This window comes from Eurosta solidaginis, chromosome 3, assembly GCF_040869045.1.
Source record: "Eurosta solidaginis isolate ZX-2024a chromosome 3, ASM4086904v1, whole genome shotgun sequence".
In the NCBI taxonomy this organism is placed as follows: Eukaryota; Metazoa; Arthropoda; class Insecta; order Diptera; family Tephritidae; genus Eurosta; species Eurosta solidaginis.
The window spans coordinates 204,792,491-204,818,272 of NC_090321.1; the positions used below are offsets into that span (position 1 = coordinate 204,792,491).

Genomic DNA, 25,782 nt, shown 5'->3' on the forward strand with positions numbered 1-25,782 from the left:
CTTTAACAGGCTTGATATTAAACTTTCGCTCGAAAATGGATGCCAGAAGCTGCCATAATTTTTCAAATCTTCAGTTTAATATCTCGTATAGGGTTAATTTATACTGGCAGCTTAAAGTTAGAGTTAGCATATTCTGTGTTGTTTGCGCAAGTAACAGGTTTCTAACAAGCATATAATTCCGAAAAAGTAACAGGTTCCGAAAAAGTAACCGATTCCGAAGAAGTAACAAGCTTCCAAAAAATATCCAGTTTCATAATACTATTTCGCCTGGCTTAGACCAGATCTATTTGGAACCTTATACTTCCTCGTAAACAAGATCATATCCTTTTTTTCCACGTTGGCGTGCAAGCGCCATCAATGAGTTAATTTTTGGAAGGCACTTGCCAATTATGACCACTGTGACGGCACTTGTGTACGCCGTCAATTTAACGGGTTCAACATCAAACCACCTGAGCAGTTAGCTGATGACAAGTATACACAGCAGAGGTGACATTTGCGCGCCCAGCCGCGTGTCCTTGTTCATCGATTTTGTGTCCCCACACAACCCCTCTGCCACTAAGCATGCATACGATCCATTTCGTTAGGATTAGATGCACTTCAATGATCGCCTGTTTAGAAAGATTGTTGAAAGCCCCGGCATTGTCTAAGGGGACGCCTACAGAGTACTCCTTGTATTCCAGGGCTTTCTCTATGTTTATATCCACCGTTTGCAGTGCCGTGTCTACAGCCTGGCCTTTGGTGTACACATGCTTGGTTGTGGAGAACAGTTTTTCTTCCACGTTGGACTTTATATACACCATAAACACAATTGACCTTAAGCTACATAAAACTTCACCTCGATTTTCAGATGTGCAAGAGAATGAAATGCCAAGCAAGGCTTATTTAGAGACGTTAAAATAACCATAATTTAACTATTTTTTTTAACGTTTTCAATAACTTTTTTCTAATCTTCAAGTAGGTAATGTGGTGAATTACCTACCGCCAGTTTGACAATTTCTATTGCTGTCTGTCGTTGGCGATTCTCTATAGCTTTAGGTCTCTGCTAGTTATAGTGTTCTTCTTAAGCCTCTTTTCTTTCTCGCTATACTGTAAGTTCATATATATATTTCCCTTACAAAGTAGTAAGCTTATATTTAAAGCCAAAGGTAAAAATGGCATATAAACGTGTCCACTTCCTTTACCTGATAGGATTTTTATACAGATATGCTTTACCACTTCGCTGATCAAATAAGGTCGAAGTTCAGATCAGGATCGGGAACCGAACCCCTTAATATGATTTTATAGCTTTAAAAGTTAGGCCTAACCTGTCCAGGTTCTTAATAACTGTATGCGAAGAATGAAATTTTGAATTCACAGATCGATATACAACAAAGGGCCTGAATGGGATTTATGAAAGATACTCTCTCCAAAATATATTTGCTACGTATTTTCTAGAACGTTAAGAATAGTTCATGAAAGAAAGTCGCCTGTCTGTCTAAGCTTTCTATTAAATCCAACTTTGAGAAATGAGAATAAAAGTTTATTAACTAAAGCTCGTGAACGGGGAGAAGCTCAGACGGGGAGAAGTAAAAGCAGTAGCAAGGAAGGTGAAAAGCTTTTGTCGAAAAGGTTTTTATGGCAGAACTAATCTCGTCGATAGCGCTTCCCAAAATCTTCGGAAAGTGCCTTTATAGCTACAACAAGATTTAGCGAAATATACAAAAGAGGACTATAGAAATAAATATTGAATAAAAAAATGCTAAAAAATGTAAAAATATGCTGCATAATAAATATGGGCAATTCCAACTTCCTAACTGCAATTTCATTGTTTCACTCTACACCTGCGCACATGCATTCATATTAATGATTTTGAATTTGCACCTTACGCTACCTGCTGTGTGAGCAAAAACAAAAACCACGCAAACAAAAATCCAATAAACAATGAAAGGAAGTATGAGGAAGTTGTATTTGGAAGAATGGCATAATATAAAGCGAATACCTAAATGCAATTACAATAAAAACAAACAAAACAAAAAAAAGACTTGCGTAGTTAAAAAATGAAGACAATAGCAAGACATGCAACAAGTAGAACAACAATAAATATTTAAGTATAATGCATGGGTGCATAACGTAATGTAAGGTAGGTACACAACAAAAAAATGCTGCTAATTGCAACAAATAACAACAATAACAATTACTTGAGTTCACAGATTTATTTGCCAACATTTATTTACTTCCGCTGATATCGGAATTTATACAGCGTACTAACTTTTCGGTCGAACTAAATTTACACACCAGAAATATATATATATATATATTCGCACAAAACATTGTTGGGCAAAACATAAGCAACAAACCATATAGCGGATGCTTTTTAGTGTTGATATTTCCGATGGAGGAAGAGTTTGCATTATTTTGTAATGATTTTTCGTCAATTTCTTGTCAGCTTTGGTTTGGAGATAGACCAGTTTTGGGCGTTGTGCCATCTTCAGTGTCTTTTTTGATTTTACGAGCGCTAATATGTGCAGAAAAGGTCATTCACTCTCGTGCAAACTCAATGCTGGATAATATAGTTATAAATAAATTGCTTTAGCACCACCGTCTATCGTATATTGATCGTATTGATATTATGGTCTTTACCAGTCAGTAAGGTCTATCGATACGAAGATTCCAGTGGTCAAACAAAACGTTACGGCCAAAAAGTCATGGTTTCGGAGCGCACCAGATTCATATTCAACAAAGGAGTCTCGATGTATGGAAAGCCTTGCAAAATCTTCGGAAAATGCTATGAACTCTTATGAGGGACAAAAATAGCAATCAATTCATTTCTCATCGTACCCGTCATCTTAATTTGCATTCATAGATAGTAAAATTGACTTATTAAGTATGTGTATTTAACCTAGCTCGAAGCTAAGTATCGAAAAACAACTATCCTAAGTTAAGTATCAAAGAAGAGTCCTATGTCAGACATAATAAAAGAAAATACAAACACAGCGTCAGATGTGTTATTCGAACCCATGTTGTTGTTGTTGTTGTACCGATAAGTACACTCCCCGAAGGCCTTAGGGAGTGTTATCAATGTTGATGGTCCTTTGCCGGATTCAGATCCGGTACGTTCCGGTAACAAGCAACATAAAGGTTCAAGCCCGATTAACTCGGGAACGATTTGGTATGACCACATGAAACCTTCTAGGCCATACCGCCCAGCTGATGCGAACACAAAATCATGAAGTCAACCTCCACAAGTTAACAGATGCGATTGGAACGCACACCGCCATAAACCGAACACTCACTTAAAAAGCGCGTATTACGGGTATCCATGAACTGACTCGCTGCTGTACATACATGTCAGCTCAGTGTAATGAAAGACTATGAGCGCATACGACTTAACACGATCACGACGGAGCGAATTTGAACACTGAAAATGGCACAACATCGAAACCGTTTTGAATACAAACTGGTCCAAAAAAGTTCTAACTCCTATTTTCCGAATATATCGAAGAAGACTTCCTAACGAGCTGCACGCACTGTACTCAGACATAGACAATGTTTTCACCTGTACAGCGGAAGTGCTTTGACGTATAAAAATTCAATTCTTTTAGGTACACCCACATTTAGATACTAACTCTACTTTAGTGCAAAGAATTTGATTGAGACTACGTCAAATCTTCTAGGTCGTCTTGCCTTGAATACTGTACAAACAATTTCGACAATAAATCGATGGTTATTAGAAAATTAGTGTTCGAGCATAAGTAAATTTGCTGCATAAATAGCCTTCCCTTTCCCGCAACGCACACCTATCTTCAGGAAATTGAGATCGTCAGAGCCTTGCTTTCGAAAATTGTATATGTATTTCGAACTTGCCATGCAAAGAAGAGATTGACATCTATATGGGATGAGCTCGTTATATAGTTTTCAATCTCTCATATCCTTTGGAGTATAACAAGAGAACTTAAACTTGGTGTTTCTAACAGGCTCTGTTTGTTTTCCGGAACAAAATGAATTAACGAGGCGCTTTGTTTAACTCAGCCATAATTATTTAGGCGACTAAGTTCCTGTTAAAAAGATACGTTTTCATTACTTGAAATCACACCAGGCATTCCCTCCAGGAGAGCAACTTGAGGCGGAAAAAAAAATTGCGACAGTTAAGCCAAATATTTAATGAGGAAAAAAGTTAATTTGATACGAAACGATATAATTTTGATTTTAAAAAAGTTTAATTTTCCCTGAAAAAAGTTTGATTTGAACTAAAAAAAGTTTCATTTGATTCCAAAAAAGTTTCATTTGACAAGAAAAGAGTTTTATTTGATTTGAAAAAATTTCAGTTTTATTTGAAAAAAGTTTCATTTGAAATAAAAAAGTTTCATTTGATTTGAAAAATGTTTCATTTGATTTGAAAAATGTTTCATTTGATTTGAAAAATGTTTCGTTTCACTTTAAAAAAGTCTCATTTCATTTGTAAAAAGTTAAATATGGCTTGAAAAAAGTTTCATTTGATTTGAAAAAGGTTTAATATGACTTGCAAAATCATTATTTTTATTTGAAAAAAGATTCATTTAATTTAAAAAAAGTTTAATATGACTTTAAAAAAGTTTCATTTGATTTGAAAAAGGTATAATATGACTTGAAAAAAGTTTTATTTGTCCTGAAAAAAGTTTCATTTTACATGAAAAAGTTTCATTTGACATAAAGATTGTTTCGTTTGATTTGAAAAAGTTTTAATTTTAAAATCTATATGATTTAAAAAAGTTTAATTTGATCTAGAAAAAGTTTCATTTGTCAAGAAAATAGTTTTTTTTTTATTTGAAAAATTTGTAGTTTTATTTGAAAAAAGTTTCATTTGAAATAAAAAAGTTTCAATTGATATAAAAAAGTTCAATTTGATTTGAAATTTTTCATTGGATTTAAAAAAACTCATTTGATTTTAAAAAAGTTTCATTTGGTTTGAAAAAATATTAATTTTATTTGAAAAAAATTTAAATTGGTTTTAAAAAAGTTTAATTTGATTTGAAAAAAAGTTTAATATGACTTGAAAAAGTTTCATGTGATTTGGAAAAAGTTTCATTTGATCTGAGAATGCTATACCTTTCGAAAGTGACTCAAACAGGTCTATAAAGAACACTGCTATTATATTGCACAAAACTTTAAGTACACACTTTTTAGTAAATATCTATCTAGGTACCTGCGCAACTCCGGAAGACGACTGAAATATGTGGCAAAATTTCTTTTGTATTTCTCTCAATAGATACGCCAACATTTCGTAGGTGATAAAAACATTGGAAATACACGGAAAAAAGTACATACAATTGAAATTCGTGAGAAAATGTGTACGAAATTTTATTAGGTATGTGCAGTAAAAAGTAAAACTTTGTAAATACTTGTTTTATAGACAACGGTGGCAAGATAATCAAAGAGCGCGGCTGCAGGAGCACTTAAACAGATAGGCCCGTAATCATAGTCGCTGACTTAAATACTCTTTAGTTAAAATCTTGCCTAAATTAAAAATGTGATTTAAAATTTTGGTGTGTCATAGACATATTAAACACAGTTTCAGCTAAAATAAGCATGGACAAGGTAACCGCATGAAAAAAAGGTATTGATTGGAGCTATGAAGAAATTTTTTAGGAATTTTAAAAGTTCACCCTGTTCCTTACAACCGTGGTTACTTGACTCCACGTATAAAAAATGGCAATTTTTTACTTGACAAAAACTCTTACAATACCAAAAAAATTGTCTAAGGAGTACCTGAAAACGTGTTTTGATCATAATCCGGTGGCGGATAATTATCATTCAATTCTATTTAAAAGTTATTAGCAAACGTTTTGTAAAAATTCACTGTTTTTTATCAGCCGTCAATTTAAAATTGAGTGCACAATCTTTTAATTGAACATGAATATATTTATTTAAAGAAAATTTACTTAATTTCGTTCTTAAAAAATTATTTAAATCTCGCAACATAAACGAATAAGTAGATAAAGTGGATTTGGGCTCCTTAAAGCAAAGGAAGCAACAAGGCTATCCACTCATACACTCGTATTGATGTTGAATAGTTTATATAGTTTGTAAGAATGTTGTAAAGAAAAGTTGTTTGCATTAAGACAGATGTGACGGCCAAAATGATGCAAACCTTAAATGTTAGGTGGCCCTAACCGTTAAAGCCGTTTAACTTAATAGACCCGAAACCGAATAGGGATATCTCTAACCTCGATAATAGTAAGTATGCAGGACATTCAATGATAATCTGGTTAAATCAAATTTAGTTTTGTCTACGCAAAGTCAGCATAAATAAAGGGAGTTTAATATAGTATTCCATAGAAAAAAGTGACCTAGAATGTTGAGCCATTGTACATGGATCTGCAAAGTGTAAGTCCCTTTTACATTAGAAAATCATTGAACTCAAGTCGATCATGACATAGACTAAGAGGATGATAAAGGGGGGAAGTAGTTCAGCAGCGCCCGTACCAAGCAGTTCTTAAAATTTTTGTTGCTAATTCTTGTTGTATTCCGTGTTTTATTTCACGCTTTCTTTTAAGAGGAATTGGCAAATGAATTCAAGAATTCTGTAATGTAATTCAATAATTAGAAGTGGGAAATAAGATAGATATTCACAAAAAAACCAATAATTACCCTCAAACGGCTGCGAAACTGGTGAAAACTGTATCAGCGCAAAACGCCTTTTTAGTTAATTCTTTTATGTGTACAACAATATCACCAAAATTACATCAACCACATGAAAGTCTTAAACCTTATGTTTGCCAAAATATCTTGACAGAGTAAAAGTATTACTTTGCCGCCTTCGGATTATTGCTTTCGAAATTAAAACGTGTCATTTGACACCTCTCCCGAAATTTTTGACATGTATTAAAAATCGACGACTGTGGTAAATAATTCTTTCCATTGCATATTTATTTCTAAATTTAACGCCAAAATCAGTATAGGATGCTACTTTTTCCTCAAAAAATACTAAAATATCAAAACTCACAAATATCTTCGAATGCGGAATAGCCTTAATTAAAGATTTTGCATATGTGGAGCCAAGTAACCATCGCACATTTTAAGATTGTGTAATTTTCGTCACAAACATGTTAATACGCATTCTGGGTATAACGAATTAGCTCCTGACGTATATTTGCTTATCGGGGAAGCCTTTTTTCACTTCCATTTAACTTCATCGCGTTTAAATAGTAAATTGTTTAATTTCTCGCCACTTTTGACAGCAGACCACCAACTTAAAACCTATTTTAAAAAATTAAAATCGCGCTCATGTTATTTTAAATTCAAAATACTTTTTTAGAGATAAACTAGTGTTTGAGTGGACTATAACAGGCTTAAAATGATATTTAATTTAGAACCATGTTTAAACCAATAAAACTCTATTTTATAGCGACTATGATTACGGACCATAGAATAGAGGAGATGGTATATAAGTCATACACCGCAAACGTTTTTTTTTTTTTTTTCAATTACACCAAAAAAGAGGTGGGAAAATAAACTATGAAGCAAACAAAGAAGAGGAAAAATAACTGTGAATGAGTTGCAGTAATAAAAATAATATACAAACAATTAAAGAGTAAAACAATTTAAACTTAGCAGTCTTCCCCTTAGTAGTATGCTATTATGTAGTTTAAAGTTCTATTTGATTAAAGATAGCACGAAATGCAGTTTAGTTGGGGATCGCATTTTTTAAGTTTCTTTTATACGTTCTTACTTTTTTAATGACAGACACTACAACTTAATATATCGACTGCTTAATAGAATATCATCATATCTCTGCTACAGCTTCGAAAACGCCCTATACCAAAATGTGTTCCAGAAACAGTCTATTCCAAAGCATTTTTCAAAACATACTGAATTTTTTGCTGCGACGGAGAGTTTTACAAACAAACCCTGATACAAATTTTTCAAAATGTTACTGAAGAAGCGTGTTTTCTAAGTGGCAGCCGAGATAGGTTGTTGTTCCACTAACAGTGAATTTTTTTAAATTTTTTGCGTTAGCTTTTTTCAGAACATCTTCTGTACGGTTGGGGGCTTAAAAAATACTCGAGAAAGGCATGTCTCTTGTAAAAGGCGACTAAAACCCAATTTGGTGACCAAATCCAGAGTAAGGAACATTACTCAAAGGTGGCAAGCTGCAGCTGTGCGTAGCTCTTTCGTTACCCGCCATTCTCTCTGAAAACTGGTGTCGCGGGTAGCTGAAAGCCAAATTGTAATAAGTATACATTGTATTTGTATACTTATATACATGTCTCATCTCCAGTTTGTGAGAGTGTCCCCTTTTGGGGAGAATCGTGAGGAGAGTTTGATTTAGATCTATAAGTTGAGTAAAGTTTTTTATTGGAGCTTACGTCACCAAGGGTAAAGCGGTTCTTTAACCAATTATAGGCTATTTTTAAATTGTTCAACCGAGTCTGAGTTGGAATTGCATCCCTTAATTGTGATCCGGCTAGTTAGGATTTCGATTGTTACTCCGGTTTTTATAAAAGGTTGTTCACATTCCTTAGTACTTGTATTTAGTTGTGGAATTGCATACTTAGTTCTGATAAAAAAAAGTCAGCTGCCCCGTAAAATGATCGAGATTTAAGGTAAGCCTCGTACTTCAACTAGGTAAATTGAACTGTGTACCCAAAACAATATTTTGGTATTAGCAGTCTGTAAAGTATGTGTCGTTGCATGGAGCGTCAGTTTTGCATTTATAATGTAGCGTTAAGGAGACTCTCCGAAGGCTTTGGCAGTTTTATCAATGCTGATGGTCCTTTGCCGGATATTGATGCAGTACGTTCCGGAAAATAATAGCATGAAGATACTAGCCCTACCATCTTGGGAACGAATAAATGTGACAACGTCGGTCTAGGTCATGTGATCTCTGCTTCCGTGTTGAGTCGTGCCAGCTAGATGAGGATTAGCTACGGGTAGGTGAGGTTGACAGTTGGGCTGGAGATACTGTAAATACCCCTTTGAACCCCTTTTCAGAACATTATAACTTTCGGGTTAGATTAAGCAAATGTTATCTAACTTATACCGAAAAAAATATTTAAGGCTTTGTAGATGCTAGAAAAAACGCCAGCGCTAAATGCCATTTCTCTGTTGAGAACAACATTGGTTTCTTCGATTACAATTTTTCAACTATGAACCTAGTTGAGCTCAGTATGATCTGTCCTGCAGCGAATCACAGTAGATCGGAATTAAGAGGCGGTATTGATTAAATGTTTGTCCTCTCACAGTGCTTTCAACTGACACTTGGAACACTATGGTGTCTTACGAAATGACAATTGAATCCCCTCCTTTTCGATCATTCAAGTGTCAACTGATTCAGAAAACTGTAGGGTTTCTAATACAACAACAACCGCAGCCGATAAGAGACAATATGGATAAGAAGGTCCTTCGTCTTGGCTGAGGTTTTACGAAGTTTAAAAGAAGTTTTCTAAAATGTTAAATTTGGGATGCATAGAGCCAAATAAGAAACTATTAAACTCAATAAATTCCGATCAATTCACGACAATAATAACGCAGTAAACACCACCAAGAAAACAAAAACAAAACAGCAACTTGCCGCTAACAACAAGAAGCAAAGCGAAAAGGTTCATTAAACTGGTTTTTCATCAGCGCTGGCAGCGGCCAAGTGCCAACAAACCAGCAATCCAGCCATTGAACGAACCAACCAGGCACGAGCGCAAGCAGCGACGTCAGCAGCGGCAGCAGCAGCATTTGCATATTTGGTCATTGAATTAGGTGAGTTGTCTTCTCATGGCGCTGAGGAATTTTATGTTTTTTCTTTTTAAATTTCGATTTTTAATATTTTAAATTATTAGACGATTGGTATTTCGGGAATTGGCTCAAAGTTGAGGAATGCAGTGACTTCGAATTTTTCGTATTAAGATTTTTATTTTTCCCAACCATGATTTTTCTCATAAAATTTTATACTTCATTACATTTCACTTTTATTTATTTAATAATGGAATAATCGACGATGTTTTATTATTTTCGTTTAACAATTTTTACACAAACTTCACTTTTGCATGATTTCGCTGTCTTCAACGGTTGTTTGTGTAAATTAATTATTTTTCATTTTCTTTTTTTTTTTAACTAATATGTATGTAGTTTCACTTATTCGTATTTTTTCTCCGCAGACGTGTCAGTTTCGTTTCAAACGCGAGCTAAGACTGTCACCGACCATTGAGTTGGATCAGTTAAGCCATAAGCAATACCCAGAGACGAGATCAGTTTTGCTCTCTATTAAGTTGTGAGACGCGCTCTGTAGCCGTAAACAGGTAATAATAGCAAGTTTGTACTCAATTGAGGTAGTTACGATCGTTGTTGCTTTTAGCAGATACCACTTTAGTTCATTCAAGCCGAGATATTAGCCACACACACCTGAGTTTCTCAGCTGTAGATGTGTTTGTGAATACCAGAATTTATCCAGTCAGCATTTTGAAGTTTATATAACTGAGTTAAAACGCAAGTCTTCTTTAAGGTAGCGCAAACCGTAGCGTTTGGGAAATTGACTTTAATATCTTTATGAGTCCTTTAACTGGCGCTTGATCACCTAGATTATTTTTTGAATACCAACGTGATTTATGACTGTGACTCCTAGGTTAGGTTAGGTTAGGTTGCGAGGGAGGAGCTGGGCACTATGGTACTAGCTCATTTTATAGGCCACCAATGGGCCCATTGTAATACCCTATACGGTCACAAAGAGGACCCCTACCCTGCCTAAAGCGGGTCAAACCACTTCGTGGAATTTATATATTTTGCTAAAGCCTTGACTTCATAGCTAGACACCTCTGCTGTAGAAAAGGTTTACCAAGGAGGGCCAACCTACGCCTACTAAGCGCTGGACAATGACAGAGAAGGTGCTGGACACTCTCCTCCTCTTCTCTACATCTGCAATGCCCTGTTAGAAACCTTATCAGGGACGAGAGAACTGATTTGTTTAAAATCAGAAGCGCTCTTGTGCGCCCCTAGTCATATGAGCGCCAGGTTAGCTTGGATGTCTCACACGATGATATGGTCCATTTGCAATTCTTATAGTGCTTGTGTTCACACGAAGCCTGAAAGTGACCATGGATATACCTACCGAATCGTTTCCCGGCAGGATATGGTCGGTGGTGCCTCTTCTAGCCACCTCGTCTGCTCTGCAGTTGCCTTCAATATCCCTTTGCCCACTGTACCCAGGTACCCATATAAGACTGATACTGAATTGCTGTGCCATTTCGTTAAGAGATCTGCGGCATTCAGTGACCGATCTTGCGTTGTCGACGAATGAGTCCAGGGCCTTTAATGCGGCCTGGCTGTCTGAGAAAAGAAACACCCATTTACCATCCTTAGGCATAGACCCGAGATGATTCACAGTCCTTTGTATTGCCAGCATTTCCGCTTGGTAAACACTGCCGTGATCTGGAAGGCGAAAAGAGACCTTTAGATCCAGAACCGCTGAAAAGAGGCCTGCTGCCACACCCCGTCAAGCTTAGAACCATCCGTGAATATCTTGGTGGCTCCCGGTACCGTATGTTGTCTGGTATTCCAGTCTTGTCGCGATGGTATATATATACTATAGTTTTTAACGAAGACGTTCTTTGGTGTGCAGTAGTCAGTGCGTACCGGTATTGGGACGGGGGCGTTCGTGCCTAGGATTGTTGCATGTCCACTAGATCCATTTGCCCAGAGACCTGCTTCCCTTATGCCCACCAGGTGAAGAGGTGGAAGGTATAACAGAGAGGGGAAGAAGACGGGGGCAGGAGCTGATGCTCGGCATTGCTCCCGACTCTACTACGGAGGTTGTAGGTATGAGTGGGAGCGGCCGTATGAGTTGGTGGTGCCGTGGGGCGCGAGCAGCAGTGGGTACTTGTTTTTGCTTGCTGAGCAGCGGGGCTGCCCTTGGGCGAGAACAGCAAGGAGCCACAAAAGTTTTATAAAACTTACGTGGACGTCGGGTTTTGGGATCAAACCCAGAAAAACCTCTCCGATGCAACCATCCTTTCTTTCTTTTCCGGCAGACGCAGCAAACCATTTCTCAGGACCGGGGTCAGGATACGGACCCGGATTGGGTTCGATACCTTCCCGGAGCAAAAGAATATGGAGCAGTCCCGCTGCAAGGAGCTGCTGATAGGATGACAATTGTAATGACAGCCTGTCTCCATACTGGCTTAAATTAGTGGCAGAGTATATATGCGTCTATGTGATTATGCGTTTTGTGTCCAGGTTCGTGTGTTGGCCGCAAGGGTGCAATGACTGGCGCAACAGCACAATGGCAACATTGTGTCTGGAGTAGACGGCGTAGCAACATTGCAGTCAAGACACGAACTAAATATATCTGTGTAGGTGTTAGTTTGTGTAAGCGTTTAAGTGTATGAATGTATGAGTGTGTGGATGGGTAAATGAAAATACGGGAAAGCCGAAAGATAGTTATGCACGTATAGGTAACAATTTTCCGTTCTAAGTAACGTTCTCTGCCACGGCGGTGCTATAAAAGGGCGCAACTTTAGGCAACGGACAGAGTATCGTTTTACCAGTGCCCAGTGTGAGTGGGTGTGCAGTTTGGTTGAAAGTTTGTGCCCCGAAAAATATTTAAAAAAGTTTGAAGTGCGCGGCTTGAAGCGAAAAAAGTTTGATGTGCGCGAATAAAAGCGAAACTTAAAGTTGTGCGCAAAAAAAACGACGCAGAAAAGAGTAAAGGCTAGGGATATCCTGCCCACCATCAAGCAGTTCCCGACTCAGGACAGCAACAGAAGTTACTGGTAAGTACAATGGTTTTCTTTGCCCTTAAATTTTTTGATCTCCCACCAACTTGGCATGCCCACTGGGAAGCTGGCTTCCATATGGCCAATTTTCCAAGCAAGGGCAAACTTGCATGCATATATGCACGCCTTCACACAGACATATGTATGTCGGTGTGTGTATTAATCATGCAGAAAAAAAAAATAGTTTCAGCATCACCAGTCTTTTTACACTAGGAATTCTTCAAGAATAATATGTTTTCTTTCTTTATATTAACAGGGCACTCCCTATTAGAAAGAACGCACTGGGCAGAGCATTGAAAATTACGGTTTGCGGCCTAAAGGCCAAATTGGCGACATACCGCCCAATAACAACTGCATCACCTTTTAAACCGACGGCACGCCACGCCTACAACAACACCACCCGTTTGGTCTCTTAGACGGCGCAAAACGCATACAAAAACCACATATATTTTTTCATCGGCGGCGCAACGCCAGTTACATTACAATTTCCACCAGCGGCCACATATTTTGTCATCGGCAATATATTGTCACCACAACACCAACTGGAACAACATCATTTGGTCTCTTAGGCGGCACAAAACGGATACAACAACACTACATGTTTTTTTTTTTGGCAGCACACCATTTGCTTTCACCAGCCACCACACATCATTCTTTTATTTTGGCATCGGCGGCGTAACACCAACAACAGCCACATATTGTATCAGCAAGATATCGCCACAACAACAACAACACCAGCCACACATCCACCAACCAGTTCCACAGAATTAATTGTTACCAGATCGTTCAGCCCCTAGAGGCCAGCAACCAAAGCACCAAGAATAGGGCAAGGTCATTAAAATATGCACACATTATACACACGTGAGGATTTAGCGAAAACAATACTGCCAACAGGATTGGCGGAGATCATCACCACCACGGTAGCAGAAGAAATAACCACCGAATTGTAATTTCTAAAATTTGTTTGTTTTCAACAAATTGTACTTTATTTTATCGCCTACATTTTATATACATATGTAGCTAATCGTAGAAATATTCCTTTTTGGGCGCAGATTCTTGCCAGGAAAAAGGGTGGGGAAAAAGCTGAGGGCTTAGACCAAATTATCTTTATTTTTGTGGGTGTTAGTTTGAAGATTTTATTAACTAATTTTTCTTGCTGATATTTCACTGTGCTTTTTGTTCATTTTTTGGAAGTTTGGTTTGATTAATTTGTCATGACACTTTTCGTTTTGGTGAAATCTCTCTGATTAGTTTTTTTATTGGCAGTTTTCCCTATTTTTGACATTTATTTTTAATACTCTTTTAATTCTTTTTGCGGCCAGCTACTATGTTCTGAGTACACCGATCTTTATCGGTGTGCTCTGCCCATAGTCCTACTTCCGCACATGCGTTTTTATTTTTTTTTTTCGATTAAATCGAAATTATGGAATTTTGATTTAATTTAATTAATTTGGTCTGCACAGTTTGCACATCCATATATAGTTGTCGGAACGCGTGGCAAACTTACCCCCGTCTTTCACACATTTTTGCCCCAGGGGCCTGCTTTTAAGCACCTGAAAGTTCTTTGTCATCGTTTTCATAATTTTTTTATACGATTTTTTTTATTACCCGTTTAGTTAGCATATTGTTCCCACGGCAGTAAAGTTATTACTATCCATCCACTTATCCAAGATCGTAAGCGATCGATCTTGATCAGTGTTTGAGCGTGGTCCTATGTACATATGTATGTTTGAGTTTTTTGTTTCAGCTACTCAACTGCAGCGGCGCCGTTGGATAAGAAGAGTAACTTGGTAAATGTTTTGAGTGAAACATTAAAATTTATCAAAATACACCTGTTTAGGTGAATGTACATATTTTAGCACAGATTCCTGCTCTTGCAAAAAATAGAACAGGAATTAGCAAATCACAAAAATTAAAACAGATTGCAACGAACATATGTACATGCATGAAAAAACGTCACAAACGTACATTTGCACTTACATACATACCTTTTGTTTTCATATACACATAAATTCTTTTACTTCGATGACATACTTTTGCTTTGTACATAATTGATCTTATGTTTACTTGAGCGGTTGCGGTAGGTCAGGGATGAGGGTTCTTAATTTTTTTTTGTTCTCTTTCTTATTTTATTTTGTTTGAATTTTATATCTGTAGATTTTAAGATAGTAGTCAGTAAGATAACATATTAGGGTGTTTCATAAACCTTTTTTTCTACTAGTATAAGGAACCTCACTTCCTTTTTTACTTTTTTTGTTTGCCTTTACAAACCATTGCTTTGAATTGAATTGAATCGAAATTAATTGAAATCATATGTTATCATTTTGTTTTGCTTTTTCTCAAAGGTTAATTTTAAGCGGGTTTTTTTTCTGCTAAAATTTTTCGCATTCCATAGGATATATAGTTCTAGGGTATAACCCTAAGCAATAATTGAATTGTTAATAAAATTTAAGAACGTTTGGATGAAAACCAAGCTTTTACTAATGCAGGGCTAGGTCTTGAACTTTTGGTGTGGTGAAGGTGAGTGGTAAGGAAAAATGACCGAGTGACACAGGGACAGATTGGTGTCAGGTTTGGGGGCACTGTAAGTAGATAGGAGTCAGCACAGTGCCCACGGTGCGGTGCAAGTTGCACTGCAGAGGGAGGGTAGACTCCACCTGACAGGACAGGCCTTCATCTTTTTCTGCCCCTTACGCTTTCCCCTCTATAACTTTGCCCCTCACATTTATTTCTACCTTTTTCAGCTTTTTCTCTCCTTTAACAGCGAATTGAGAGTTTCACAGAGTTCCACTGCCACACCGCCATTTTATACAGGGTAAAATTGTAAGGATTTTGCGTTGCGAGCAGGCAACAATTTTCACAAAAGAACGAGATACCCCGTAAAGGCGTTGCCTGTTTTTTTTAGAATGGAACAACAACCCTTGCGCGACGTACAAAAAGCGTAACACTTTAGCCAGAAAAGAAAACGCTATTAGTGTCACTAATATTCGTCACAGTATATTTTCTACTCGTTTAAGACTGTTAGGCCATTTATTGTTCATGTCGAAAATTGTCCGATATGGTCGAAAGTGGTATCAACGGATGCGCATCACTGCCAGTTATAAGAAACTAATTGCGAAATTTAACTCTTTCTAACTGTACAAAAGTTATTTAAAAAAACAGGCGTTTTCGATGTCAGCCTAACACGGACTTTGCATCACCCAATTCACCAAGTTATTGCATTTTTTTTTTTTTTTTCAAAAAATTAATAATGAACAAAATAAAAAAAAAAAAAAATAAATATAAGGCGCGATAACCTCCGAAGAGATGTAAGGCCGAGCTTCTCTTCCAATATGCGTCGTTGGCCGGACGGGACCTACATTTTGTATGCCGACTCCGAACGGCATCTGCAAGGCAGATGAGTTTTCACTGAGAGCTTTTCATGGCAGAAATACACCTGGAGCACTTGCCAAACACTGCCGGGGTGTGAACCCAGGGCATACGGTGTGGTAGGCGGAGCACGCTACCATCACACCACGGTGGCCGCCAACAATGAATTGAATAAAATGTCCCAAGTCGAACATGTTTTCAAATTGTCCTCAAGTTGTTATAAAAAGCCAAATAACCAAAAGCGATGCCGTTAACATCTTTCAACTTAAAATCGGTCGATTTTCATTCTAAAATATTGTTTTGATTTAACGAAGAATATTGAAATCAATGTGAATACAATCGTCTGCAAACTTTGGTCCAAGGCGGAATGACATCCACTTAGACTGCTTATGATTCGAGGGCGGCATCCTTGGTCGAATAGTCACTCCCTAACGTTTCAAGGTGTTTCTCTGATGTAGCTCGACAGCATAGCGCGACAAAAGCATCCGTTGGAAAGTCTTCGGAGCTAGAGCTTCTAGGAAAGTTACGCCGACGAAGGTATGAGTTCGAAGTCGCAGTCCTATAGCTTCTGTGCTGGCATATGGTGTGAGGGTCAGGAGGCGTGGTAGCGACTGCTGCTCGGGATTGCTACTGTTCGCACATCGGGAATTGTAGCTCTTAAAAACATCCGAAAAAACTGGAGCCAGCCACGAGAGTCATGAGTATTAATAGACCATTAATAGCAACCTTAAGTCGCCTTTGTGCGTGACCGCCAAGAAGCCACAAATGATTTAAAGAAATTGTGTTCGCGACGATTGTTAGGAGTTAACCCTAGGCGAAACTACGGTTTGCACGAGATATACAGAAAAAAGTACGGCTATTTTATGTATCTATTTCTTTTCAGCAGACGCAGCAGTACCAATTCCAAAGACCGGGCTTAGGTTCGAAGCCTCTGTGGAGTAAGTGAACGGGGCAATCCCTCCGCAAGGAGCTACTCCTGAAAATTTTTGAGCGGTCTGCGAGATCTTTCCGAAATGACCAACACGTTGTTTTCCTTCAATACATACAAACAAAACCTTTCCTAAATATTATATTTTTAAATAGAAAAATCAAGCTTTTTAAAGTAAGAACACTGGCGTACGCCGGCGCGCCACCCACGCCGCCACCGCCGATAAAGTGATCGGCGTAAACCTCTGGTAGGTACTCTGTGAAAACTAGTACTTAAATCTCACCGTAGTTTAAAATTTTTGACAACTACAAATTTTTAATCAGCCACTATCCGAATAAGTAAACAGTTTTATATTAATTTAATATATGTGACCCAGTCTATGAAAAGGTGGCTTATGACTAAAAAAAAGAAGGGCACAAACGTCCTGAAGAAATGCATTGTTTATCTTTAACAGCTGTTTCTCGCAATTTCTTTTTTGAGTCATAAGCCACCTTTTCATAGACCGGGTCACATATGTAAAATTTGCGATAGATTAAATCGAATCTAAAAATTTGAAAATCAAAAGTTTGGCTTAAATACACACAGATGTTAAGTCGAAGTGCTTTTAATAAACTTTTACCTGCCTGCATTTCCCGCTGCCAAAATAAAAGAATTCTGTTATTCCTCTGAAAACACAAGAATACTGTTATTTTCCTCTGCCAAAACACAAGAATTCTGTTGTTGCTCTGCAAAACCAGAAAAATCAAACTGCTTCAGTCACAAAGTTTGAATGGCACTGTTTTTAATTGGTTAACACTGCCATCTGGCGGAGAATAACTTGTAAATCTTATAAAACTTGCAGCTTAAAGCTTAGTCAGTTAATAAAGAGGAGGTTAATGAGTCACATAGAAACAAAAGATAAAGCACTTCAAAAAGTTAAAGCTAACCGATGCACCAAAAGCATTGAAAGGAAATATATAGAAACCCTTAACATACTCATCGGAATGCGTTTGGTTTTGTTGGTTCAAAAATATATTTCACAATCTTATTAAATTCGATGTCCAGCCTTAGTCCGAAAGGACTTAAAAGTAAAAATCTTCCACGAGACAGTTTTGCTCCAACGTTCAACGTTTTGTATTTACGCACCGCTCGTAAGTTTTTGACAGGAATGATTTTAAGCTAATGAGTCTGTGGGTAAAGAGTACACATGGCTAAACTTTCCCGCTTTGGTAGGAAATTAACACTAGAAGTTCCCCAAGAAAAAGGCACACTAATCAGTCTTATCCCTGCAAAAATCGCGAGTACTCCATGCATGCATGTATGGAGTACTCGCTATGGACCAACCGAGTGCTCCAAAATTAACCACAATTCATAAAAAAAATATGGCCCAATTAACATTGCGATGTCCTAGGACGGGACCATATACTCCAGCTCCGCATTACATCAGATTAATCCATGGAGTACCCACAGTCCAATAAACATCGTGTAGTGATTACAATCGTTAAAAACGAGCAATGATCGGCTTACAATATGTTCGTGTAGAAATATGAGTTGTCCATTGCTGCACTACAGTGGAGTACAATGGTAAGTACTCCAGTGGACCACATGATCCAACGATTTTTGTAGGGAATCGTCAAAAACGAGCAATGATCGGCTTACAACATGTTCGTGTAGAAACATGAGTTGGTCCATCGTTGCATTACAGTGGAGTAGTATGGTAAGTACTCCAGTGGACCACATGGTCCAACGATTTTTGCAGGGTATGTCCTCGTCAATTATTGTCTTGAAACATGCCATGATTTTGCCACCCATCATTCTTAGCAGGCCAGGCAATAAAAACTGCTGGCCCGGCGATTTAAACTTAGAACAAGTTTTTTATAGAGCATTCGATCTTGGTATCATGCACCAAGACTAGCACTACTGGTTCCGTTATCAGAATGAAGGTACTATTTACGGGCTGTATGCAGCGGAAAGGCCTTGATTTATTTCTCGTTGCTACGCAACTATATTCCGTTTTCTTTTTAGTAGTCCCTTAAGTTAGAACTTCTCTCAACATCGCGAATAAAGAAACGCTGAGAAGGGAAAGAAAGAAGAAATGGCTATCAGCGATGACTCGGATATGCTAACTAATTTTGGGATGGGAACAGGCAGTTTAAGAGAACCCTCTCACAATACTGGACAGTATTAAGAACTGTGTAGCGTTTGGGAGCAGTGGTCAACCCCACCGACCGCGAAAGTGAACGCCTAGCGTGGGCCCCGAAGACAGTAGAAGAATGTCGATGACTTACTTACTTACTAAATTGGCGCTTAACCGTCTAAACGGTTATGGCCGTCCAAAAAGGCGCGCCAGTCGCCCCTTCGTTCCACCAACCGGCGCCAATTGGTCACTCCAAGGGAGTTTAAATCGTTTTCCACCTGGTCCTTCCAACGGAGTGGGGGCCGCCCTCTACCTCTGCTTCCATAGGCGGGTTCCGATAGAAACACTTTCTTGGCCGAAGCATCATTTTTCATTCGCATAACATGGCCTAGACAGCGCATGTCGATGACACTTCACTGAAAAATACTTTACTTCGAGAAATCTTCAATTTCGCAACAGTATCGAGGAGGAAGAAGCCCCGAGTGGGAAAAGACAGCGATCGGCTCATCTCAAAAAGCGTGTTTCTAAGCGACAGAAAGGCGAGGTCAAGTTCCCCAGTCCCAGAACCACGAGGGAAGCTAGCCAGACTGACAGGAACTACACCTCTAGGTCCGCAAACACAGCGAGGACGGAAGTCTACCCCCATCGGGTTAGGTGGTTAGAATATACCTACCCGCGGTAGGTATTTTTTTTTATTTATTTATTTATTTAGGTATGCTTGTCGTAAGAGGCGACTAAAATACCATATTCAAGGGGTTGTGTAGCGCAACCTTTTCAGGTTGCCAGCGCAATATATAGCTTCTCCAAACCCAATTGTCAACCTTACCTTCGAGTGGCGAATCCCGTTTCACTAACAGACGAGGTTCTGGCGACCGCAAGCTCCTCATGGAACTTGGGGGTGGAGAGGGAGGGATGGCCTGAAGATTTAATGTGGCCATATAAATCGTTCGCGAGATGGTCGGGCTAGCACCTTAATGGAGCTGTGTTACCGGAGCGTACCGGATCTGTATCCGGCAAAGGACCATCACATCGACAACACTCCCCAAAGCCTTCGGGGAGTAACCTTATCGCTACAAAAACAACAAAAACATGACGGAAGGCTAGGTGCAGAAAGACCACGAGGTGGGCAGTAATGGCATAAGAAGTAAAGACGAAAAGGTCAATAATTTCAATGGAGTTACCAATCAGACTCCAGCTTACTCGGTGATACTAAAGGGAGCTAACGCTGAGACTCCGGTTTTCACCGAAAAGAAGCAGTGTTGCAAATTTTATCTCTAAATGTTTGTAGAACTCGGACCAGTCCATTGACTTGTGGTTTCTTACAATTCTTTCCTTCTGTACTTATAGGTAGAACGTAGTCGGTTAAAAATAAATAAATACGGCTGCCCTAATCGGAGTAAAAATGCAAGAAGCTGCAAAAACTAACAACAAAGCTTCGCATAATTTTGCATATTCTTTTTTAGGAAACTTGTAGGGATCTCATTGACGGCTGGGATAGTTCCAACAACTGTATGACATATTCACATGTGTTTTCGATTCGTTTTCAAACACTTATTATTTAAATATATTTGCATATAAATCACTCTGTTCTTTATTAAAGCATTCAGCACTCACCTGGCACTGTTTCTCCATTGAACGTTATCTGCACGGTATGTATACCCGGTTCGTGTGGTGTAAAACTGGCGACAAAGCGTTGACCGCCCAACGAACGCACTGACGATGTAACACGACCACCATTTACCAAAATCTCTAAATTACCCGAACCAGCTTTTGACCCATCAATTTCAAATTCGACAGGGCGCCCTATTGCGCCATTGGGTATATCCTGTACGCGTATTGCACGTGCACCAGTGGCATTATTTTCTATGGGGCGAAATCGCGAAAGTGAACTATAGCCATAATGACCATTTCCGCCACCACCACCAGAAGAACGTTCTGTAACGACATGTTCACTAGATTCCTTAACGGTTTTCGTATAACCACCTGATTTGTCTGTATATGTATTATTCGAATGTGATTTGACTGTAATGGCACTGGGTCTGGAAAGAGGTAAGAGGTGCTCATTTAATCAAATACAAAAAAAAAATATTCTAAAATCTCCACTTACTTATAACGTTCTGCATCATCAACCGAATCACGTGACCCACGTAGATCCGAAAGATATTTTTGTTCTTGTAAGGCAAATTTGTTGTACTGGGTATTGCGATGTGTTTCATGATCGATATCGGGACGATGGTATGAGAGGTCCGTATTTAATTGCTTTTCGGTCATATTTGCCAAAGATTCGAGCGAATTATGTGAAAGCATATGTTTTGTCTTATTTATAACATCCCAGCTATCGCGTCGTGCCGATGTTGGTTTAATCGATGATACACGCACATTTGACGAATGATCAATGCGCGGTTCTGGTGAGGCGGTACGACGTAAACGCTCGGCAGTGGTATAAAGCGATGGGCTGGCGCGTATATTTGAATCGGAAACATAATTAGAGGTCGATTTGTAAGTCGAAGATTTCTCAACTGTACGAGAAGTCTCGTAATCGGAGCGATTGATGCCATTCTGAAAGAAGAATATGAAAAATAGTAACTCTACTGCGGCTTAGTTTATCGATATGGAGTAATAAGTAGTTTGAAGACAGTTATCCAGAACACTTAATTCAAATTACATTGGATTAACCCCATTTGAACTTTGTAAAGCACTTGTTTTGATAATGATTGTAGTTAATTGGCATGAGGCTCTCCTAACCATGGGCCCTACTTCCTTTAAAGGTTACGGTTTACCTTGAACTGAAGTGCCTATAACAACAAACACCAAATGCTTCAAAATTTGACAAAGAAAGTTAACCCAACATCAATGCCCTCCAGACTAAAACCGTGGTCGTTCAACCCATACAGTATCACTATTTAATGAACTTTGATAACAGCAGTAATATTCCAAGAATGAATTTCTCTGCCCATGAGCGATTATCTTTATAAGGGTGTGATTATCTCATTCAAGGATTCATTTTTTTACATCACAGCGTGATTCCTTCCACCAAAAGGCAATTCTCTTCACCAAGGATCGACTATCCTCAACTAGGAAGAGTTTTCTCCAACCAGTAGTTATTCTTCCTTTAATGGAGTAATTTTCTTCACCCAAAAGTGTTTTTATCCACTCAGAAGTGATTCTCTCACCATCTAGGGGTTATTTTTTCCACGTAGAGGAGTGACTCTCTCGATAAATGATTGATTTTGTCCATCACGAAGTGATTCTTTCCATCAAGTAGCGACTTTTTCCATTAAGAAAAGAAGTGATTTTATTTAGATTGTGATTACCCTGCAAAAATCGCGAGTACTCCGTGCATGCATGTATGGAGTACTCGCTATGGACCAAGCGAGTGCTCCAAATTAACCACAATTCACACAAAAGATATGGTCCAATTAACATTACGATGTCCTAGGACTGGACCATATACTCCAGCTCCGCATTACATCAGAGTAATCCATTGAGTACCCACAGGCCAATAAACATCGTGTAGTAATTACAATCGTTAAAAACGAGCAATGATCAGCTGACAATAAGTTCGTGTAGAAACACGAGTTGGTCCATTGCTGCATTACAGTGGAGTATAATAGAAAGTACTCCAGTGGACCACACGATCCAACGATTTTTGCAGGGTAACTCCAACGAGGAGTAATTTTTTCAATCAAAAAATGATTCCAGAAGTGATGATCACCACCCAAAAGCTATTCTCTTCCCCTGTACATAAAGTCAAATCAAAGTAACTTCCTGCCAGTGAAAAGTTCTCTCAGAAGAAAAATCATACGCAAATAACTAGAGTTTAAACTCGCACTGAAAAACCAGGCATTAGTCCTGTGTAAAAGCTTAGGAGTTAGGCTGTTATTTCTTGAGACGTTAGTACCACACGTTGCATACTTTTCTGCGCCTTGATACTGGTGGCAAGAAACTTGTTGGATTCTAGTTCTTTTCGCTTGTATTGTGCTTAATTATGTTCAAATAACTTACTGAGGTGGCATACGAATCTCCAAAAGATGAAGTTATAAAAAACGAAAAGACTTCAAATCCATCATTTTGCCCTCAAAAGTTAAAACTTTTAAAATACTACTAGAGGACGTCCAGAACTGCCAAGAGCCCAATATGCTTTCCATAGGACAAAAAGTGGATGATTCATCTTGCCATCCCACATACAGCTTATACATGTATGATTGTTCAGTATATTAGGCGCCCGTTTAAACTTTAGTAAACCCGAATAGTTTCGACAAGCTCTTATAATTTACAAAAGCCCTGAAGAACTGCGACACCTGATAAGAGAATGTGTTTATACGTCGCTCACTTAGCTGACTCTAGGCCCACCTGATCAAATGCGGAGAGAAAGTGGTTAGCTGAACCCTTAATTATGTAATGGAAACCATGTTCAGTTGGCTGTCACCGAGATATTATTTATCGAAAAGTATTTCGATGCCACCGCGATTGAAGTCAAGTAATCCCGACAACCGTCGACTTCACGGTGGCAGAGCTTAGCGTTTTGAGGGTGTATTTCTTAGGAGAAAATAATTAATCCTGGCTGCATCGCAGAGGTGGGAAAATGGATTGGAGGGATGACAGTTACAGAACTCAGCTTGAATCCATTAAATGAGCTCTTTTTATTAAAATGACAAAGCTTCAAAGTTTTAGCTTACCTTCTGATAATGATCTTAAGTATAGTGCTTTTGTATGTGCGAAATGTCGAAAGCTCTCTTCGACAGAGACTACATACAAACAGGAAACAAATATCATAGAGTCGAACACGTATATGGAACTCTGCGTGTCTCCAAAACAATTATGCCTGAGACCAAAGCTCACGGCATGAATGTAAAAAGTGGCTATTTCTAACCTACTGCTGTAGTAAAAGGCGGTCGAGTCGAGCCACGCGAATAAGTTTATGGTAAAATTTTAATGATGGTGCCCACATACTTCAATATTTCGGACTCTACAAAGAGCACACGAGGGGGGAATTTTATCGTAATGACTCCTTTTGCATAACAAAAATTGGCTAGGACAGATCCTACATATGACTGTCTACGAAACGAACTCTCTTTCCTTATAGGAAATAACAGCAGTACGAAGAACCTAGGTAGGCTTTTTGGAGGCAAAGCCTGTTTTTAAAATTTGTGTAACTAGGCTTCGAATCATAAAGGAAAATGTGAAAGCGAACAAAAAGGCGCAGCGAAGACCAGCTATTGATATTTAGAAAGCAAAGGAGCCCTTTGCACGAATTGAATTAATAAAGGATATATCTCTAGGTACAATTTGCTACGCCACATGGGAATCATTGAGTTTTGTTGTTATCTCCTGCTGCATTTCGCAGAAAACTGTCAGTACGCCACTTAATGCTACCCCTTTACTTATTAAGTAGGAAGCTGTTTCGAAAACTGGGTGACATTGTTTCAGAAAAGAAAATGCCATTAGATAAACAGCTAGCTTGCAATATCGAAGAATCACAGACTTCGAAATCCCAGAGCGGTAACTATCTTATGGAAATGGAAATGAGATATTTGTATTTTCTTAAACTAAAGAAAAGGCGGCCGCGGGGGTGGGGTAGCGTGCTCTGCCTACCACACCGAAGATGCCTGGCGAAGCAACATCAAAAATTTTGAAAAGAGTTTTTCTAAGCGGGGTCGTCCTCGGCAGTGGATTGCAAACACTACGAATGTTTTTCTGCCATAAAAATCTCGTCGAAAGTATCCGAACTCTCAGAAAGCCCAGCTCAATATAGAATATAAATAGTTCAGTTTTCTTTTTTTGTACTCCCAGATCTTTACCATTTAAATGTAAGACCGTTCCCAAGCCATCCCTGCGGCCTTCGGGAGGTCCTCCAGTACAAATTAAACTAAAAACTAACTGAACTAAGTTCTGGAGCATGAAACCTCGATGTTGTTCACAAACTTTAGTGTTTTTTCACAAATCTCTTCGCTTACCTTATTCAAAGTTGTGACTGGGCTGCCAATGCGATGTGTAGCTGTCGATATGTAGGCGTTGCTTGGCGAATAGCGTTGCACCGGCGAAATAGAGGTGTGACGTGGACTTGCGCTTAAATTGCGCGTAACCGATTCATATGGAAGTGATGTTTTAATTGTCAATGGACTGTGGGTGCGCACCTCATTCGAACGTATCTGTGTGGGTAAGGGCAGACATTTTAGGTTATAAAATAAAATATAACAAAAAAGAAAATAAAATTTTTTGTAAAAAACTGCTAACAAAATTTACATAAACATTTAACCAAAGAAAAACAAAAGTTAATCTAATTACACTTTGTATCGGGCTTAAACGTGATGCAAATGTTGTGGTCGAACGTCCATTGATTATTTGACTTTTTGTTTGATGTAGTGACGTCGCATCTTCATAGCGTTCTTCGCGTGGTGGCGCTAATTTTAAATCGCGTTCATCACGTTTACGTTGATACAACTCATTTTCTTTGTCATAGTAATAATCATTTTTCGTCGTAGATGAGTTCGAAGAGACACGCGAATCACGCCTTGCCGAAGTGCCCAGTGTATATAAATCGGTAGAGTTGATATATTTTGTTGTCGGAGAATTGTTGTATAGATCACGTGAAGAGGAAAGTGGTGGTGGAGAGGATGTAGCCAATTTTTCCTACACATACGAAATTTTGT

The 25,782-nt window shown here is 38.5% G+C and overlaps 1 protein-coding gene across 11 annotated transcripts in view; it reads right to left on the minus strand.

Annotated features, from left to right (window-relative positions):
* Positions 1-25,782, minus strand: part of jbug (filamin-type immunoglobulin domains fbug) — a 229,773-nt gene that overhangs the window by 99,915 nt on the left and 104,076 nt on the right. For 5 of the 11 annotated variants that reach the window (XM_067774779.1, XM_067774781.1, XM_067774778.1 and 2 more), the window contains 4 exons: positions 25,418-25,762; positions 25,087-25,281; positions 21,237-21,688; positions 20,744-21,168 (listed from right to left, as the gene is read on the minus strand). In XM_067774779.1, coding sequence (XP_067630880.1) covers positions 20,744-21,168; positions 21,237-21,688; positions 25,087-25,281; positions 25,418-25,762 — 1,417 coding nt within the window. Of the gene's footprint in view, positions 1-9,873; positions 10,214-20,743; positions 21,169-21,236; positions 21,689-25,086; positions 25,282-25,417; positions 25,763-25,782 lie in introns of those variants that run through there. The other 6 variants (XM_067774782.1, XM_067774786.1, XM_067774785.1 and 3 more) reach the window with 6 other exon arrangements.